This window comes from Gossypium arboreum, chromosome 13, assembly GCF_025698485.1.
Source record: "Gossypium arboreum isolate Shixiya-1 chromosome 13, ASM2569848v2, whole genome shotgun sequence".
NCBI lineage: Eukaryota > Viridiplantae > Streptophyta > Magnoliopsida > Malvales > Malvaceae > Gossypium > Gossypium arboreum.
In genome coordinates, this window is record NC_069082.1 from 64,583,496 (window position 1) to 64,603,837 (window position 20,342).

The 20,342-nt window shown below is 30.9% G+C and overlaps 1 protein-coding gene and 1 long non-coding RNA gene across 4 annotated transcripts; one reads left to right on the forward strand and one right to left on the reverse strand.

The window, feature by feature from the left end:
* Positions 1 to 6,990: 6,990 nt before the first annotated feature.
* Positions 6,991 to 10,709, forward strand: LOC108461127 (WPP domain-interacting tail-anchored protein 2). Of its 3 annotated transcripts, none has more exons than XM_017760840.2 (5): positions 6,991 to 7,347; positions 7,863 to 8,426; positions 8,510 to 9,645; positions 9,832 to 10,027; positions 10,324 to 10,709. In XM_017760840.2, exons 2-5 carry the CDS (start codon positions 7,886 to 7,888, stop codon positions 10,329 to 10,331), a joined length of 1,881 nt encoding a protein of 626 aa, XP_017616329.1. In that variant the 5' UTR covers positions 6,991 to 7,347; positions 7,863 to 7,885; the 3' UTR covers positions 10,332 to 10,709. The 3 variants fall into 3 exon arrangements, with proteins under 3 accessions (XP_017616329.1, XP_017616326.1, XP_017616328.1); XM_017760837.2 differs by having other exon boundaries at positions 6,995 to 7,347; positions 9,832 to 10,023; XM_017760839.2 differs by having other exon boundaries at positions 6,995 to 7,244; positions 9,832 to 10,023.
* Positions 10,710 to 15,280: 4,571 nt separating this feature from the next.
* On the reverse strand, positions 15,281 to 16,425 carry LOC128286957 (uncharacterized). Its single transcript, XR_008277648.1, has 2 exons — positions 16,305 to 16,425; positions 15,281 to 15,609 (listed from the first exon to the last, which is right to left on the reverse strand). It is a non-coding gene; the product is annotated as an uncharacterized LOC128286957 (long non-coding RNA).
* Between the last annotated feature and the right edge of the window lie 3,917 nt (positions 16,426 to 20,342).

A 20,342-nucleotide genomic window follows, 5' to 3' on the forward strand; every position in this document is an offset into this window, starting at 1 on the left:
GGACACGGGTGTGTGTCTCAGCCATGTTGCTCGAGGGCTATTTCAAAATGAGCTTAGACAGACCACACGGTCGCACACACGGACGTGTGCTAGGCCGTGTGGCCAAGTCAGTTTCGACCACGGGTTAGACACACGGGCGCGTGGTCAGCCGTGTGACCCAAGTCAGTAGCCTCCCTAATTTTCACACGGCCTGACACATGGGCGTGTGGCCGTGTGGAGAAGTCAGTATATATGCCCTGTTTTGACATGGCCTAGACACATGGAAGTGTCTAAAGCCGTGTGAGGTACACGGCCTGTTCAAACGGGCGTGTGACCTGTACAACTTTGAAAAATATTTAAGTTTAGAAAAATTTTGTATGCATTCTATTTAGTCCCGACCCCTTTTTAAAGCATGTTTAAGGTCTCATTGAACTAAGTAAGGGACTCTGTAATGATATATGAATATGTTCGAATGATGCTTGTGAATTTATTTGTGAAATGTTCTGATTTTTCCGATAATGCCTCTTAACCTTAGTCTGGTGACAAATACAGGTTAGGGGTGTTACATCGAACCCTGTCCCGGCGTCGGATACGGGTAAGGGGTGTTACATGGATGACACAGCCTCAGGCACGGGCGTATGTCTTGGGCATGTGAAGTGTAACACCCCTATCCCGTAACCGTCGTCGGAATAGGTAAGGGGCATTACCGGACTTGTAACTCATGTCAGAACAGTAAAATTTTGAACTTTTTTTTTGAAATAAAGATCATTCATTTAAATAAGTACTAAGCTGACCAGGATAAAATTTAAACTTCTAAGTAAACATTCAAAAGATGCCATTTTCGCATGGCTTATATACATTAACCAAAAATATTCTTCTGCCACTAGTCTATTCTATACATGCCATAAAATAATTCTAAACGTAACAGTGACAAGCAGTGGATAATGATAGTGTGACTAGTTGCTGATGATCCCCGAGCATGTAGCTTCGAAATGAGATCTATAAAATAGAGAAAACAAAGTAAACGGAGTAAGCATGACAATGCTTAGTAAGTTTTAAGTAGTGTCAACAGATAACAATCAAATTATAACATAGTTGTTCGTATTTTTATTTCACTCTTCCTTCGGGCATACCATCCCCTTTACCGAATATGCACATCTCATCATATACAATAGGCAGATAAACTTTCACATAAAAGTGAGCTCATGTGACATAGATATATTGTATAATTTCACATAACCTCTCACACTGATCCGATATCACATAATCATAGGAATAGTCTCATAGACTGCTCTCGTATGCATCACATAACTACCTTATGATTTAGTTCAAATCAAGCTCACATATAAACTTGGAGTACATACCTGTTTAACCTTTCGCATTGAATATATTTATAAGCAATTCTTATTACGAAGTCTTATAGCTTTAACCTCTACTCGGATTATCGGTGAGACCTTTAGCTCAGACGAAATCTCCACACGGGTTATCGGGTCTTACCGGACAAAATCTCCACACGTAGTCATCGGGTCTTACCGGACATAATCTCCACATCGTAGTCATCGGGTCTTACCCGGAATATATTTTCAAGTTTCATGTACATTTAATCACATGTTACAACATTCACATCGACTGTCATATTTGTAATTCATTTGCCTCATCAAATATCTAATAATACACACCTTTCACATTTGGTCGTTCGGCCACAATATACACACATCGCCTACATATTTCACACTAGCCATTCGGCTTTACCACGTATACATACATATCTCATACATATTTCACATTAGCCATTCGGCTTTACCACATATATGCATGTTCATATTCATCACATTGGCCATTCGGCCTCATCACACATATGCATGCTCACATTCATCACATTGGCCATTCGGCCTTATCACATATATGCATGTTCACATTCATCACATTGGCCATTCGGCCTTATCTCATACATACACATTCACATTCATCACATAAAATCCTAAATCAAAATATAAATTTTCATGTATTCACATCACAATTATCCAAATATACTTCACATACCACATATACTACCATGTATACACTTTGTCTTGGCCGAATCTACATCAATCATTTTCCAATGAATAATTCAATTTCACGCCATACTATCATTTCATATTCGAATACTCATGAACTTACAATTTCACAAATTTTAATATCCAAGATCCATCTAACACTCATTTATCGTTTTACAATATCACGATTTAGAATTCACGTATGGGTTTAATCGATAGCTTATGAGCAACTAAAACAAGTTTTATCCATGTTTACAACAAAATCACATATTCACTACGAGCTGTTTTCCAGAGCAATAGTCACTAAATTATTTATAACTGGAGCTACAAAACTCCAAATCACTTTCCGTTAATTTTCCCTGAATAAAGACTCGTATATCTTCCATCCATAAAATTTCCAGAATTTTAGGTTTGGCCAATCAATACCAGATTTTTCTTAAAGTTTCCCCTGTTTCACTGTTTGACTAATCTGACCACTCTTCACTACGAATCAGATTTTTCATTGTAAAGAATTCAAAATATGTTCTATTTGATTTCATTTGAAACTAGACTCATTAAGGAGTCTAATCATATAAATTTTATCTTATAACCATTTTTGTACAAATTATAATGATTTTCTAAAAACAGAACAGGGGAATTCGGAGTCATTCTGACACTGTCCCACACAACTTTAAATATCTCTTTATAGGAAATTTCTTTGCTTACACGGTCTCTTTTATAAGAAACTAGACTAACTAATCTTTGATTACATATTTTTTTCAGCCTATAATTCCACACCAACAATTTATAGTGATTTTCTAAAATCACGTTATTGCTGCTGTCCAAAGCAAATTATTACAATTTGCTCTTAAATTTCCAAGTCCAAACACTTATGAACTTACCATTTGAGTTTAAGACATATCATGGCCACATCATATCTTATTAAATCAACTCATTATGTCCTATTATGATTGAATTTACTCAACGTTTAATCACTTAAAACTTACCTCGGAAGCGGTCGACGACTAGATATCCACGGCTATTCGTTTACTTTCTCTTTTCCCTATCCGACTTTGATCCTCTTTGCTCTTGGGCTTAATATAAGCGAATGAATTTGTTTAATCATTTGAACATTAAAAGCTCTTTTAAAGCACTTAACCCTTATACTCAATAATGAACCAAACCATATAGCTAATTATTTTATCACATCACCTTAAGCACACATATTAACTATTCTACACCCATTTCACATGCCAAGTTAAAATAAAAAAATGCATACACACCAATAATTTAATTACTCATTTCAACCTTATAGGGTAACTTCAATGCATTATGTATATACCATTTGCCATACACGTACCACATTTTTAACAAGCCGAAATTACTCCTACATATTATCCATTATAATTATTCCATAGATATAAAACATAGCTGAAAAATCTTTAGCCTAAATGCGTATAATAACACCCAAATCATCAACTATTTTAACGAACATGACACAAAAGATTAACTAAAACTCCATTCAATTTTAAGGTATTAACCCTACTAAACTCATACCATGACCATATCTAATCGAATTCAAGTAGAGGATTAATTACAACCATGTACACCAATATATAATTATAACATGTTTTAATATCTTATATATGCCATTCGGCCCTAACCACACAACTTAGCTTTTATAATAAACCTTATCTTAACCGAATGTACATATATATATATACACTCAAAATATCATTCGATTTCAAAGGCATATTAACACCATATAACCGAATGTTCCTAGACTAATATACATATACTCATAAATCCAACTTTAAAACTCATACTTATACATAGCATATAACCGAAAATACTTCATGAATCCACCTACATTTACATTATTATCATATATAGAATTTGCATTTAATATCAAATAACAACTTAACTTACTTTCAATTAGGTAATCAAATACTTCATACCCAATCATTTAACAACTAAAATAATAAACCACAACATTCAAATTCATCTTATTCTTCTCCCATTTGACCGAATGAACATTTATCAAATGAAAATTCAATTAAACAACAACATTTTTCTATCTAAAATGTATATACACTCATACGGCAACCTTCAATTTATACTTTTCAACCATGAATTCTACTCATTCAAACATCATTTAAGCTACTTAACAAATAATTAACATCTTTCAAAAAAACTTATCAAAATGACACCAATTTAGCACTTGCCGGATGGACCTTTGTCTATTGATGCATGAAATTAAACCATGGGTTAAATAAGTTATGCACTTATCAATCTAATCTCATAGTCCATAAAAAAAAATCACAATACATACCTTAAACTAGGATAGCCATGGTCGAATACCTTGGTTTTTCCTCTTCAATATTCCTTTTCCCAAATTCGGCAACCAAGAAGAAAGATGAGCATGTAATTTTTTTTTCTTTTGTTATCTTTCTTCCATTCACGGCAATGGAGGGGGGGCATGGGTGAGACAATTTTTTTTTCATCAATCCTCCCTTTGCATTACTTTAATCCTAACCCCTTTTTTTATTCTTTCTAACATAACACACTACACAACATGTTTACAACATGTTTCCACCCATAGCATGGCTGGCCACTATGCTTTAATTTTGGGTAATTTGACATGCAAACCCATCATTTTCACAACATGCATTATTAGGCCACTTTACATTTGCCTAGCACATTTCTAAATTTTCTCACATAAGTCCTATTTGATAAAATTCACTTACAATTAACAAAATTCAAACATGAAATTTTCACACATGCATATATACATATAATAAGCATCAACTATGACGGTTAATTATTTTTATGACTCGGTTTAGTGGTCCCGAAACCGCTTTCCGACTAGGGTCACTTTAGGGGTGTCACATGAAGTCTGAATTTATTTTATTAAAAATCAAAATTATTAAATCGACCACACGGTCTAGCACACGGGCATGTGACTTGGCCGTGCGTCTTCAATTTGTTCTTGGGTGAGAAATAGAGAGTTACACGGGTTTGGGACACGGGCTTGTGTGACCACACGACTTATCTACACGGGCATATCCCAAGCCACATGGGCGTGTCCCAAGCCACACGGGCGTGTGACCCCTGTTTAGTGAAAAATTTTCTAAGTGTTGTTAAAATTTCTAAAGTTCTCAGTTTAGTCTTGAACCGCTTTCAATGCATGTTTTGGGCCTCGTAGGTTCATTTTAGGGACGACATGAATGAATGTGAAAAATTTTAATATTGGATGGAAAATTTACGTCTTGGTTTTGTATGATTACTCGTGTATAAGTCTGGTAATGCCTCGTACCCTGTTCTGACATTGAATATGGGTAAGAGATGTTACACGAAGAGTTAGTTTCATTCTTATTCGACGATAGAGTAAAAGCTCGAGCAATTGAAATTTCATGCAACATAGAGATGAGGAATCTCGAGGTAATAATACCCCAAAAAACAATTTGGGGTTGGCTCGGATTTGGTACTAAGTGGCTTGTAATGTGGATATCAAGACAGTAAAAAATAAGGCAACATCATTGGAATCAACCGAAGTCGTTGGTACACCAACAAAGGAACAAACGTCGAATCAAAGTGTTGAGAATAGTTGGAAGTTCTTCTTCCATGGCAATACGGAGTGCCCCGAGTTTGGAAAAGGGCTTCTCGTTTAAATTTCTGTTAAATTTAAATTTTATTTGTCATTTGTTTATTTTTATTTTGTTTATTTAAAGTCTTAATTTAGTTAGATGTTTTCTCGTGTTTTCTACAATGTTTGCTGAGCTCGGGAAGTGGGTAAATCAAAGGACCAAAGGAAGTGAAATTTCGAACACAGGAAGGTTGAAATAGTGAACGACGTCCCAATGAGCTACCCACAACGTGGCCTCCCTAACGTTGCAACGAGCCAGTCCAATGAGGGTGACAGTCTCCAAACGTGCGAACGTTTAGAGTAAAATCGTACAAATAAAAGTATAAAAAATAAGTGTGATATCTGCAAGCGAACATGTCAAATTGTAATATAGTTTTGTGTTACAACAGAACATCGGTAAGTATTTGAGAATCGTACACAAGGGAGATTGAATAAAATCTAAAAATTAATTCTACAATAATATGTCTAAATAGTAATCACTAAAAATCATATTACGATAAACAAAAATATTAAAATTAATGTTACTCAATAAAATAAAATAGCTAGAAGAGAATAAATGAATAAAGAAAATCTCAATTAACAAAAGAAGATTAACTCGCTTCAATAATTATAATTAGCATCGAGTAAATTTGATAAGATTAAAAATTAAAATTTGAGAAAATAAAATAAAATAGTAAGAGGATCTTGCTTTAATGATAATATTAAAATTTTGAAATTTTTTAGGAGTGGATGCTATCTAAATTTATTGTTATTTTCGTCTTAGATTTGTGAATTGTAATTATTTACAATTATAATTATTGTTAATTGGATAAGTTAATAAATTCTAAATTAATTGTTAAACTTCAAACCATTTTAAATTTTGAAATATTAGAAGATCATAAAAATCTTTAGGTCTTTTTTTCATATAAAACATGGTTACTGAAATTAAAAATAAACCGACAATAAACCACTCAATTGTTTAGGACATGGATGGACTATATTAATGATTCCCATATGGCTAAAGACAGGGGAACTTGTCGTTTGCTTGGCCAAGTTATCTTTCAGTATAAATGTGATCATGTCACATGACTACCTTTCCTTTCCACGATATCCAGTTTAAATCTAAAATTTTAGTGACCATTAATCTAAATTTTTATTCATATTAGATATCCGGTTTAAATCTGAATATTCCTTCCCATGCAAAGAAAATACGGTATAATATTTAACCCCGTTGGATATGATTCATTTTATCAAATCCAGTTGTTTATGTCCCTAAATTTTATATTATAATACTTAATTCAAGCCCAAATTGTTTCGGAAAAGGATGAATATTCTATCAATAAATATTAAAAATTGTAATAATTTTGATTATAATTATAACTTTTGTGCTTGTAGTAGGTCATATGACAAACTTTTATATTGTTCTTTTCTGGCATCTCAATAATTCAACGTAGGTCCCCATGGAGCACGGTGGTTGCTAATGCGCCCCACCATGAACCACCACCCTCATTTCTCCCTCTCTAAGATCACCTACTCTCGTTCCCAATTGACCTGTTATTTGCTAATACATCCATTTTTTGTAACAGACAGATCAGTGAACATCAACGGTTTTATGAACATAACAGGTCGTTGTTAAAAAGTGTCAGTTGACTTTTCTTCTTCGGTTGATCCCTTTTCTTTTCTTTTTTTCCAAGAATTATCAAAAACCCATCTAGATTTTGCTCTCTGGTAACCATCTTTTTCACCTCATTTCTTGTCTTCCTTGCAAAAAAATTATTCTTGTTCTCAACTTTAACTCTCTAAATAGTACTTTGTCTATTTTTTCTTGTTATGTTATTCATGCATGTTCATTTATTGTGGGAAGTTTATGACAGTGTTGGCTTTGTGTCTTTTGATGACTGCTTGACTTTAATGTTGCTGGAAGTATTGGTGAACTGAAGGTTGAATTGAGTTTTATATAAAATTTTGTTGGCTTTTCATCTGAATCTTGTTGTGGAGTTCAAGTGTCAAGTCTTTGTTAAATTGATGAATATTCCATTGAGGATTTTTAAGGTTTTGTAATGATTAGGGTTGGTCAATTTTATGATTGATAAATCTGATTGGTTGTGGTGTTTTATGGTTGATTTGCATTGATGAGTTCTCTCTATAGCTGAATTTAACTGCATACTGTTTAGATAGAACCCTAAATTTGTGGCTGAGAAAGATCTGAACTGGCTTTTTCTTATCCATCCTTTGCCTCTCAGTTACCTAAACCAAGAATTGAGCCATGGAAATGAATGAATTCAATGTTGATGAAAAGTATATGCATATGCGAAACCCAGAGTCAAATGCAGTTCAGTTTCATGAAGAGGCCTTATCAACTGGAGAGGGCATCCAAGAAATGTTGGGTGCCAATTTGGACAGAATTGACTTGGATTTGGCTTGTTGTAATGAGAAACTGGTAAATTTGCATGTACTGTTGATGTTTCTTCTGGGTTGGGACAAGGATCCCGAAGAGATGGCGTATGGGAGTAGTGATATTTCGGCTCAGTTCATTGAGAAGGCTTTGGTATTTGACCTTTTATGTGGAATTTTAGATTCTGAGTTAAGGGAAGTGGAAACTTTCTTGAGTGCCGTTCAGTCAGAGATTGTTGATGCTCGTCGTAAAACATCTTCGTGCGTTCCTTTGGGAACACTATCTGAAAAAATGGATAAGAAGCTGCATGATTCTGAAGAATCCCTGAAAAGGTGTCAAGGGATTGTCTTGGAGGTGAAGTTGCTGTCAACCAAGCTGCAAGCTTCCTTTCCATATTTCAAACATGAGAACTGTAAGTCCAAGTTCGATTTTATCACATAACATAATTAACAGTGCGCAAAAACTATACTTACCCTAACATATGCTTATGAATAGGGACTAATGATGAGGCCATGGATGTATCTGAGCAATATCAGCTATCAAACATCATCGGGAAATCCAAAGTACTGACTGTTGAACAACAAAGACAAATTCTAAGGATGCTTGACAAATCACTTGCAAGGGAGCTAGAGCTTGAAAATAAATTATTAGAGTCCGGACAAAATGAAGAATCATTAAAACTAAAGCTACATCATACTGAACAAGTCGCTCTTCGCATGGAAGAGGCAGCAGAAGTTGTTTGGGGACGGTTTCTAGAGGCTGAGAATGCTGCTGAGGTGCTCATGGGAATTTCGAAGGAACTATTAGGTCGACTTCAGATTGTTCAGTTTAACATGAATGGTTCGATTCAACGAGAAGCTGAGCTCAAATCTAAAATTGAAGGTTGCATTGAAGAGTTGAATGCCAAAGATATAGCTTTAGAAAAGCTTGAGATCAGCAATGTGGAACATGCTGCAAAAGCTTCCGAAGTATTCACATTGAGGAAGAATATGAAGTTACTTGAGGAACAGCTAAAAGAATCTGAGATACAGCTGAAGAATGCAATGGCTTCCAGTGAAACAAGTCAAGAACATCTTCATGAAATGGAAACCGTTATTGATTCACTAAAAGTAAGCATTTATGAAGCTGAAAGTAGAGCTGAAAGTGCAGAAGCCAAGGTCTCAGAGTTAACAGATGCGAACTTGGAACTTACCGAAGAGTTGAATTTTCTTAAAGGTAATAACGAGAAAAGCACAAAGAAGGTGACCTCACTAGAGAAGCAGTTGAGGGAATCGGAGATTCAACTACAGCATGCAAAAGCGTCTTCCGAAGCAAGTCAGGAGCAGCAAAACATGCTCTACTCTGCAATTTGGGATATGGAAACTTTAATTGAAGATCTAAAATCAAAGGTTTCAAAAGCTGAAAGTAGAACCGAAGGTGTGGAGGAGCAATGCATTGAATTATCTGAATCTAACTTCGAACTTAATAACGAGCTAGGCATCCTAAGGCATAAAATTGAATGCTTGGAGACATCTTTGAATCAAGCTAACATTGAAAAAGAGGCAAATGCAAAAGAAATCAGTCATAGGACCAAGTTAATCACAGATATGGTTGCCCAACTAGCTACAGAAAGAGAACGCATTCAAAAGCAGGTATTAACTTTATGTTATTGTGATACAATAAAACAAATAAAAAATGTCCTCTGCATTTGGAATGAATTCCCATTGGAATCTCTCGGAACTTAGTTGTTTTTATTATTTTCTTATTCATGATTATGTTTGTACATGTACTCTCATGTTGGACCTGGTATTTAATTAGTTGCAAAATGTTCCTTGCAGCTATCTTCAATAGTAAAAGAGAAGGAAATATTGGTGAAAAAGTTACAAAATATGGTAAAAGCCGACTCTACAGCAGTCTGTAACTCTGGAGGTGATGATGGCAATGAGATATCTGTTCTGAATAGTGATTCAACTAGAGCTACATGTACAAAAACATTCGAAAAAGCGGCCACCTCTGCCACAAGTGTACAGGCAGGTACTCTCCAGGTTCCTCCATTCTTTTCTTTTAAAGCTTCATGAAACTGAATTTTTCAATAGCTTTCCCTTTTAAGTTTAGCCTTCTCGGAATTTCTGCATGTGTATGTTAATTTCATGTTTCTTTGCTTTATCTTATTTCTTATTCTTATACATCACAAGAAAATGGGTGGCGAATATGCTCTTCTAACCCTTGTGCCAGTATATATTATTAGTGTAAGGGTTCACTAGACTTTGATAAGATGTGATGGTTATATGCTTCAGAATGTCTCAAGTTATGGTGTTCTTCTGAAACAGGTGGATGAGCCATCAAAAGATGTATCTCTTCTTAGGACAGCAGCTAGGCCTTCCAGCACCATAATTGACGGTGGCACTAGTGCTATTCCGAGCAAGCATGTTAAGGAAAAAGGAAAGAGAGGCAACTTTAAACTGTTATGTATGTTGATAGCAATTCTGGTTGCAATATTTTCTGCATTAGCTATATATTTTTTGAGTGAGAAACAGATCATGTTTGGTTTTTGATGGCCACTGAAATTATATTTTTGCTGGCACACATTGTGCCCTGTGTTGTATATTCTTGTCATTTTCGATTGATGACTATGCATTCATCACCATATTCTGTATTTGGTTTTACTTGGATGATGTAAATTATTCTGTTATTTGTTAGATATCATCTTTGAGAATGGGGAGAATGGAGATAGGTGTACCATTATAACATGGATCTTCCTAGCTTGAAACTACCCAAATGAGTAGACTCAAAGCTGAAGCCATGGAATAATATCCACAAAATCTTGCAATTTTAGGGTAGTTGAGGATCATCAGTGCACAAAATGCAGCTGAGAAAGCTAAGATGATGCAGATTGTGAACGCATGAAAGATGGGTGGGTGACCTTTGAAGACAAGAGTTGATACTGGGTTTTCATTGACATATAATCATGTGGAAATACCATAAGGATGGTGACAACTATGAAGGAGATAAACGGAATTGATTCCAAGATGGTTGTTTGAATTGCAAGGCTTGAGATCATCTCTGTAAAACTGACATGGCGATGGTAACTTGTTGAAACCATCTCCACTCCTATGCATATCATATCATTGAGACAATCCAAGAATCAGTGCCAACAAAAATAAGGAAAACACAAAGAAATTAGGCGTTTGTAATGGAATTGATTAGAGAAAGATGAAGAAAAAGAGGGTTTATAAAGCTAAATGTTTGTCCGTATTGAAAGCAAAGCATAGTTCTTTCTTCGAAACTTCTTCTAGTACCAACTTCAATTTTCTGAAACTCCTCACGAAGGATTGTGCATTATTGCAAAAGTAAGAGACAGAATAGATATTACTCGGTCACCAATCTTTTGACTCAAACTACTGCTTCTATTGGGATCTTTCTTTCTCTTTTCTTTTTCTTAACAAAGGAGACAAAAGTTAACATGTTCCAATTGTTATTAGCAGTTTTGATTCTTTTTCTAAATATTTTTTAAGTATATTAATTATATTCACATGTGGAAACAAAGAAACAAAACTTTACTAATACTTAGACTTGGATGATGAGAAGAGTTACTAGTTTAGGTCCGAAAGTGAGAGTATTTAGGTAAAAATATAAGTACGAAAATTAGGTTTGGATAAAAAAATAAGACTTGTTTAGAAAATAGGTTGGGCCTCGGTCAAAACTTCTTTAGCCCGGACCCAACCTGGCACAAATTTGACAAAAAAAATTCTACGGCTGTTTGTTGTTGTTTTGTTATTATATTGTTACTATTTTGTTATTATTATTTGGATATTATATAACTTTTATTTTATTGTTAATTTTGCTACTACTTTTTATTGTTTTCACTGTGTTTTCTACATCTATAACATTTTATTGTTTTGTCAATTTTGTTTTCTGATTTTTTTTCCTTTCTTTTCTATATTTTGGCTTTTTATATATTGGAAATAATAATTTGAAAATAATTTGAAAGCTTAAATTTAATTTGTTTTAAATTTAAATTTTGAAAAACAAATATTATTTTAAAACTTAAATTTTGAAAGCTAGAAAATATTGGAGAAACAAACTTTTGACCATTGAATTGAGTGTTTAAGCCTTTTATTGCAAAACTTAAAGTCTTTTATAGAGAGCTCTTGCATCTTTACAACATTCTTGTTTGGGGATCTTATCGCTTACATCATTGCCCAAAACTACATAATTGCTATTTTTAATACGGGTAGGCCAGGCTTGAGCAAAATTTAGACCCATTTTTCGGGTCAATTTGGGCTCGAGCTTAGAAAACGGGTCTAATTTTTGCATTAGTCCAGCCCGGCCTATGATCAACTCTACTTAAGGGCTAGTTTAGTAATGTTTTTGAAAAATGATGTGGAAAAATACTTTTGAAAAGTTTGGTTTAAGATTTGAGTGCTTAGCACTACTGTCAAAAAGTGCTTTTGAGAAATAAAATGTTCATTTTAGACATGTTATTATCAAGTAACAAATATGCATTTAAATAATATTCAAATTAGTTAATATTATTATATTTTAATAAGAATATAAAAATTATTATATCTTGATTTTAATATTTTAATATATAAAATATAATTTTAAATAATTTTAAGCAATAAACATTATTTTTATAAAATTTAATTATAATATATAAAATATATTTTAAATATTTAAATATAACCATTAAATATTTGTAATTAGATATTAAAACATTTGTATTATTTTAAAAATATTTTTATTTTTAATTAATGATTTTAAGACATTTGTAATTAAGGACTAAGAAAAGAAAAGAAAGGAAAGTACTATGTTATTAGAAAGATGAAAAATTAATTAAGCACCAAAAGTGCTTTTGAAAAAGAAAAAACTAAAAATTTTAACTTTCTCCTTTTCGAAAGCCAAAAGTTTCGACCAAAAACAATTTGCTTAACACAATTTTTCTTCTAAAAATAATTTTTTTTAAGCAATACTAAATAAGTCCTAAGACATGTGCAAAAACATTTACATAATAAATTCATAAAAAAAATAATTGTGATTTTAATTAAAATTGTAAAGATGGGGATAGCCAAGATTTCCAGGTTTTTTATATTTAGAAAATAAATATAAATTTGAATAATATTTTTAATTAAATTGAGACTTGGTTGTTGAATTATACTAAGTGTGTGAAACCCTTAATAAATAGTACAGGATATTAAAAATAGTAAAACATACAAAAATTATTATAATAAAATATATTATCTATTTTTTATAAAGTATTGACAAAATTTAAATTCATGTCAAATGTGAACCAACATGAACTCAACTTAAAAATGATTAAAAGCTTATTAATATTAACATAAAAATATCTTTTTTTCCCTTTCATGTTCTTTCAATAAAATAATGTTATAATTCGATTTCAAATCGAATACGTAAATTTTAAACTTTTAACTTAACCATTTTAATTAAAATTTCACTTATATTTTTATAAATATAATTTTACACCCACTTGATAACTTAAAACAAATTAAAAATATCACACGATTTTAATTTGTACCATAAATGAGTACTTATAATTTTTTTTAAACTAAGACATTTATTACCATCATGCAAATATATAAAAAAACTAAATTAAGTTTTTTTTTACTCTTCAGAAACAAAATAAAAATCTTCAATCTTCGATCTTCAATCTTCAATCTTCAATCTTCAATCAAATACCAAATGTGTTTTTCTCTCTCCTAACTCATTACAATTTATTCACTTCATATAACTTTTCACTTTTAATTTTACTCTAGATTTTTCATATTGATGTTATCATAAAATCAATTTTTTTATTTTATTGATAAAAATCATATTTTTTCCTTTTTATTCATTTGAAAGTTTTTCTTTTCTTAAAAAATATTATATACAGTATATGTGAGATAAAATGAACCTAAACTAATATAAAATGTAATATAATTAATAAAATGTTGAAAAGTAATCTGAAGATGAGTAAATTAGTAAAGGATCCTACCCCTTCTCTTTTTCTTTTTCCTACTCTTTCTCTAATTAAGTATTGATTTAAAGCAGCTTCCTTCAATCTTCTGGGGAAACTTCAAAAACCAGTAAACCTTTTTCTTTCTTGTGCATGTGTGGGGTGTAACCCATTTTTATATGATAAGACAGACATTATAACTAAAAAGAGGCCAAAGAAATATTATTTACTCTGGTTCTCTATGGTAATGCCCCCAAACAACCCACCTTTTTCCATTCTGTCCATCATCAAACACTCATTTCATGATGTTGGTAAAATGCTATCCCAATTTAGGCATTCATTTGAGGCTAACAATCCTCTTACTTTACCAATTTCAAGATCAACACCTCAAGCAACCGCCAATTCCATTACCAGAATCAGGTGTTGCTCAGCTGCAGGCTCATGGGGTGCCTCACCAATTTGCAATTACATCAACAGTTTTGAAATTGAAATGCAAAGTCATCACCAGCAACCGAGGCCTAATTCAGTGAGTCTTGGTAAGACCATTATGAGTTTAACATTCCAGGCAGTTTTTGCCTTAGCTCCATCATCTTCAACGGAGCAAGCTGATCATCATCACACGCTGCTTCCATGGTCTGCTGCTTCCATGGTGATGGCTTTTGCAGCTTCTTTCTGTGGGATCTTCTTGCACACTTCCCACCCAAGAATTGCAAGCATTATTAGCAACACAGTATCTGTGATTGCAGCACTTGGTTTTTTCATAATGTCTAGCATTTTCCTTCCTGGGAATTTCGCTTGGGTTACTTGGCTTGCTTGTGGGCTTTCCTTGCTAGCCTTTTTCTTATCCTTGGTTTAAGCCTTAAGTGATCCAATGCAGTCACTTAGATAAAACCAACAATTCTGATTGAGGACAATACCCTATGATAACTCCGCCTGTGCCATATTGAAACCTGAGAGTATATATCCTTTTCGGCACTGCCGGTCCCAAGCCCGGATAAAGGAGGAGGGTCATGCTTTGGAAGAAAACAAGGATTTGAATGAAACTTAACTACATGTATTACCTTAATTAACTCATGCACCTACGCCACAAACAAATTTTAAACTTCAACATTCCTAAACCCTTTCTGCAAACTTGTTATTTTCAATTCTTGACTGTTTACTGCGGAGGGAGTGGTGATTAAACGATTTGTTGGTATTCTAAAGATTAGAATTCGAGCCGGATTGTTGTCCTCCCCTTCAAATAACAATTATATACGCATGCGTTTGGAATGGTAGTCTATATAGATAGGTAACTTGCAATGCAAGTAAAGAAATTTGTAAAAAAAAAAAGGAAAAAAAAAAACAAAAAGGAGAATGTTTTATTATTATATTGAGAAAGATGGAAGATCCTTATACATGGAAATATAAGATTTCATCAATCATTCAGCTATATGTATTAGGATTATATATAAAATTTATCTCTAATTTATAGTTCATAAAGAAATAATTTTTCGGAATTTGTAGCCTCCACCAATAACTTCAAAGTGAGAGTCGCATTTCTTTCTTTCCACAAGGTCGCCAGTGATTCCTTCGTATGCTTCTTGGATTACCTCAACTACAGTGTCAAACAGGCTTTGATAGCACTGTATGGGAACCTCCCTTGCTTCAATTCCATTTTGCCAATCTGAGCAAATCATTTTTGCTATTCTCAGCCACACAAAATTAATTAATTGTTTAAATTCCATTTACTATAATTTCTTTTCGGATTTAATCTATTTATAATTTTTTTGGCACATTATTTCTAGTTATTTTTAAAATTGTATATTTTCAGGCTTAAGACGAACAAATTTCAATTCATTCTATTAAATATTTTATTTTTAAAAAATATATGTTATTACATGACAAAAAGACTTTGACTTCTTTGTACACTTACATTTTTACGTAATACTTATTATATACATAACCTTTAAATCTTTAAATTGGAGGATTTTTTTTCTTTTTTGTATTTTTTGACATAACGTTTACTATATACATAACCCTAAACCTTTAAAATGGAGGAAAAACATACTTAAAGATTTTAAACTTACATCTTTCATGTTATTGCAATAGCAACGATGATAATTAAACTATGATTTAATTAAAATTTATTTTCATATTTACAAAAGATCTTAAGGAAAAAAAAGTATAATATTTACTCAAATGTAAATATATATATATATATATATATATGCATATATGTCATTTACTACATATTTAACAAAAAATAAAACAAGTAAAATTGTCACTAAAAAAATATACATTTAAAAATATCCATAAAGACACATAGTATATAGATGTTTTATAAACAAAATAGAAAATTGAAAGACAGAAATTACTAACATGATGCTTTAGCCAAAAGAATGAAAAAGAAAACCAAAGTCAACGAGGGTTTGCCCATATTTTGTAGGATTTTTAACTTGCTTTAAATTTGGGGGCTTTGCTTGCTTTTCTCATGTGGGATTCTTAAACTAGTTTAAGATGCTTTATATAACTAGTTTCCTTCTTGTTTTGACCAAAAAAAAAAAAGGTGATTTTTGGTAACTTACATAGCTGTTTCATTAGCCATGGCTATGAATTAATTAAGTTACTTGCTATGATTAAACCGAAATAAATATTAAATTAAAGAGTTTATTCAATTTGTAGAATTAATGCTGATCTTTTAACAGTAATTTAATGGTTATGTTAGTCATAATCATCTTTTAAATACTTCGTCGGTAAAATTTGTATAGGATATATTAAATATATTTTCTAAAGTTTAAAAAGAATTATTTAAAATACATTCGTTAATTGAGTATTAACTTGATTAATATTGGTATTGTAGGACCAAATTTCTGTCCGAGGCCAGTTAAACCAGCCCAAATTAAACACCCCACTAAACCGACCACTAACTCCGTTACCCTACTAAACCATCTACTACATCCATCACCCCCACACCCTACTAAACCATCCACTACCTCCATCACCCCCACTAACTCTATCACCCTACTTGTTATAAGTTGTAAAATTTGGCTATAAAAGCCATGGAAAACTATTGTAAGGGGATTTTTTTTTGAGAGAATACACATACGAAATCAAAGAGAATACAAATTAGATTTTTAAGGTAACTTTTTATATTATTCAATTTTGTTTACTTTTGGCGTTCACATTTTTTCTTTACACAAACGAAAGAAGGGAAAAGAGAGGGAGTTTACCTCTGAATTTATTTTCTTTCTGATTTGGCCCCAAAGTTTCATTTTTAATTCAATTTAACCTCTTTTTTATTTTTGTTATTTTACTGTTAAATTTATTAATTTTAGCTTTATTCTCATTATTTTTATATTTGTTTTTTATTATTTTCTATTAATTTAATTAATTTGAATTATGTTTCATATTATTATATTATTTATTTATTATTATATATTTATTATGTAAATATATATATATTTAAGCGAAGTTAATTATTTTAAATATAAATTTCTATTATACATAGACTTATTATATTATTTTTTATACCATTGTTTATTATCGTTACCATTTTATATCAAATTATTATTATTTACTATTTCTCACTATTACTAATTTAACATTGTTATTCTAATTTTTTTACTATTATCCCCATATTTAATGTTATCGTCAACATATTTTTGTTATTATCATCATGTTTTTAATATTATTATTAATACTATTAGCACAATATTTATTACATTATTGTATTTTTTATTACTGTTGTTTTATTAATTATTTCTATTAATTACTATTATTATTATTTTTATTATTTATATATGGTTAGCATTATTCTCATATTATTATTTTCATGTTGTCTATTATCATCATTTTTAAAAAAATCTATGTCCTTAATTCATTTATCCATTGATCTTCTCTCAAAATTTTTCAAAATAAAAGCAATGTTCGGTATTTAAAGAATTTGAAGAATCGTGCCCTAACGTACTGGGTTTCGCTTTCTTTGTTTGTCTTGAATATTCGAATATCCTCTTACCAGTTCACTCTCAAAAATTTTCAAAATAAAGGTAATGTTCGGTATTTAAAGAATTCGAAGAATCGTGCCCTAACGTACTGGGCTTCGCTTTCTTTGTTTGTTTTGAATATTTGAATATCCTCTTAAGGCTAAAACGCACGTTTTAAAAGCAAGCTCACAATTTTGGGTCAAAAATGTTGTGTCCTAATGTACTGGATGTAATGTTTTACCTTGAGGTGAGATGGTCTTTAATACACATTTGACTTACCTAAATGTTTTAAAAGCCAATAAAAGGAGGATCGCGTTTTGAACTCTGTCCAAATCTTTAATTTTCGACATTAAGACACTAAATAATCAATAAAGTACCAATTTTGGGCGTGTCGAATGTGCTAATTCTTTCTCGTACGTAACTGACTCCAGAACCGGTTTTCTATTTTCGCAGACCAAAATTGTCGTTTTGAAAAATTTATTTATTTATTAAAAGCGACTGTGTTTTGAGGTGATCCAATCACACCCTATTAAAAACGATTGGTGGCGACTCCCAACTTTTCGTTTTCAAAAGTCAATTTTCCGTTTTCAAAAAAATAGTTTCCACAGGTATTATTGTCAGTACAAGATGATGTAACTTTAACTGTACTAAAGCACATTATCCTCTTGTTTAAGGGTTGAGGAAGAGTTATGAATAATTTTAAATATTACCTCAAAAAGAACATTTATGATATTAATATTAAAATATATATAACATATACTCGTATTTTTCATTTATTGTATTCCTAAGTTTGAATTTTGAAAGATGTCATATCTTAGAAATCATTTTCTTGTCTGTTGATAATATACTATGTGCAAACCCCAAATAAGATCCAAAAAACCACTAAAAATAAGTATGGATATTATAAAATAAGAAAAAATATTTCCTATATTTTGAGAAAAATGTTTTTTAATTTACTCCGACGTTAATTGATCAAAAACAAGACTGAGATTTTTTTATTAAGTCTACTGCGTCAAAAATGTCAAATTTTTTTCTTATTATATTCAAATTTAAAATTTAATTTTGTATTCTTATTATACTCAAATCTATGTATCTTAATTTGGCATAATTTAGTTTTTTTTATTTTTATAATCTCATTAATTAATTTATATAGTTAACATTGTTAATTATTTTAATTAAAATGTTAATACTAATTTTTCTCTTAAAAACCTTACTTCCAATATAAATATATTCATATTAGTATGATGAGTTAGAACGATTGTTTTCAAGAAAAATGTATCTATATTTTAAGCAAAATAATTACAATTTTAACTATTTAAATTAATTAATAAGTAGTAATATTAAAAAGTAAAGACATCAGGTTATAATAAATTAAAATGCAAAGACAAGATTTTAAATGTAAGCATAGAAATAAAAAACGTAATTTAATCAGAAGATGAAACATTTTTCATTTGACATGGATGGGATTGTATTGAATTTAGTTGTTTTAACGTCTACTTTTGACAAGATGGGTTTGACGTGACTTTTAGGTTGGTAAATCTTTGGGCCTTCAAGATAAAAGAAAAGAAGAATTTTTTATAAAACTAATTCCAAAAAATAATTAATTACTTAAATAATTTATTTTTTGATAAAATATGAAAATAATCTAAAATTTACAGTAAAAATTGGTGGAGCCAAAGTGTTTAGCGCCACCAATTATCACGCTAGCAATTTATATAAAAATTTAATTTTTTAGTAGAGCCATATAAAATGGCGTCACTTATATAAAAACTAAAGATATACTGCGATTTTTGAAAAAAATGGGGGCTTTAAATAATTTTACTTTTTTTATGGAGTCAAATAATTTGGTGTCACTAGTTTTTTTTCATTTGTTGCTTTTTCTGATTCTTTCTTTCATTTCTTTGTCTTTTTCGTTTTTTATTTATTTTGTTTTTCTTTATTTACTTTTTCAATTTTTATTTGTCATTTATTTGTTTTATTAATGTTTTATAATATTATTTTTAAAAATTTTAAATATATTTTTAAAATTATTTTTAAAATTTAAATATTATTTTTAAATTTTAAATTTTAAATATAGTTTTGAAATTATTTTTAAATATATTCAAACTTTTTAAAAATTATATTTAAAATTTAAAAAATAATATTTTATTTGGTGGAGCCATTTAGAATGGCTCCACCACTCTATTATAAGTGTAATTTTTTAAAATATGTTTTTTAAATATAAAATTTAATATTTTTATTTTTTATTTTGGCTCCACCTCTTGATTCTCTAGCATATATAGAAATGGCTCCACCTCTTGATTCTCTAGTATATATAGAATGGTGAAATTATTGTATTTAGTAAGAGAGTTCAAAAATTCTGTTGAAGATGAATAACGAGTTGTTTTTGGTATACGTTATTTTTTATGTTGAAATTGTAGAAGGTGATGTTGGT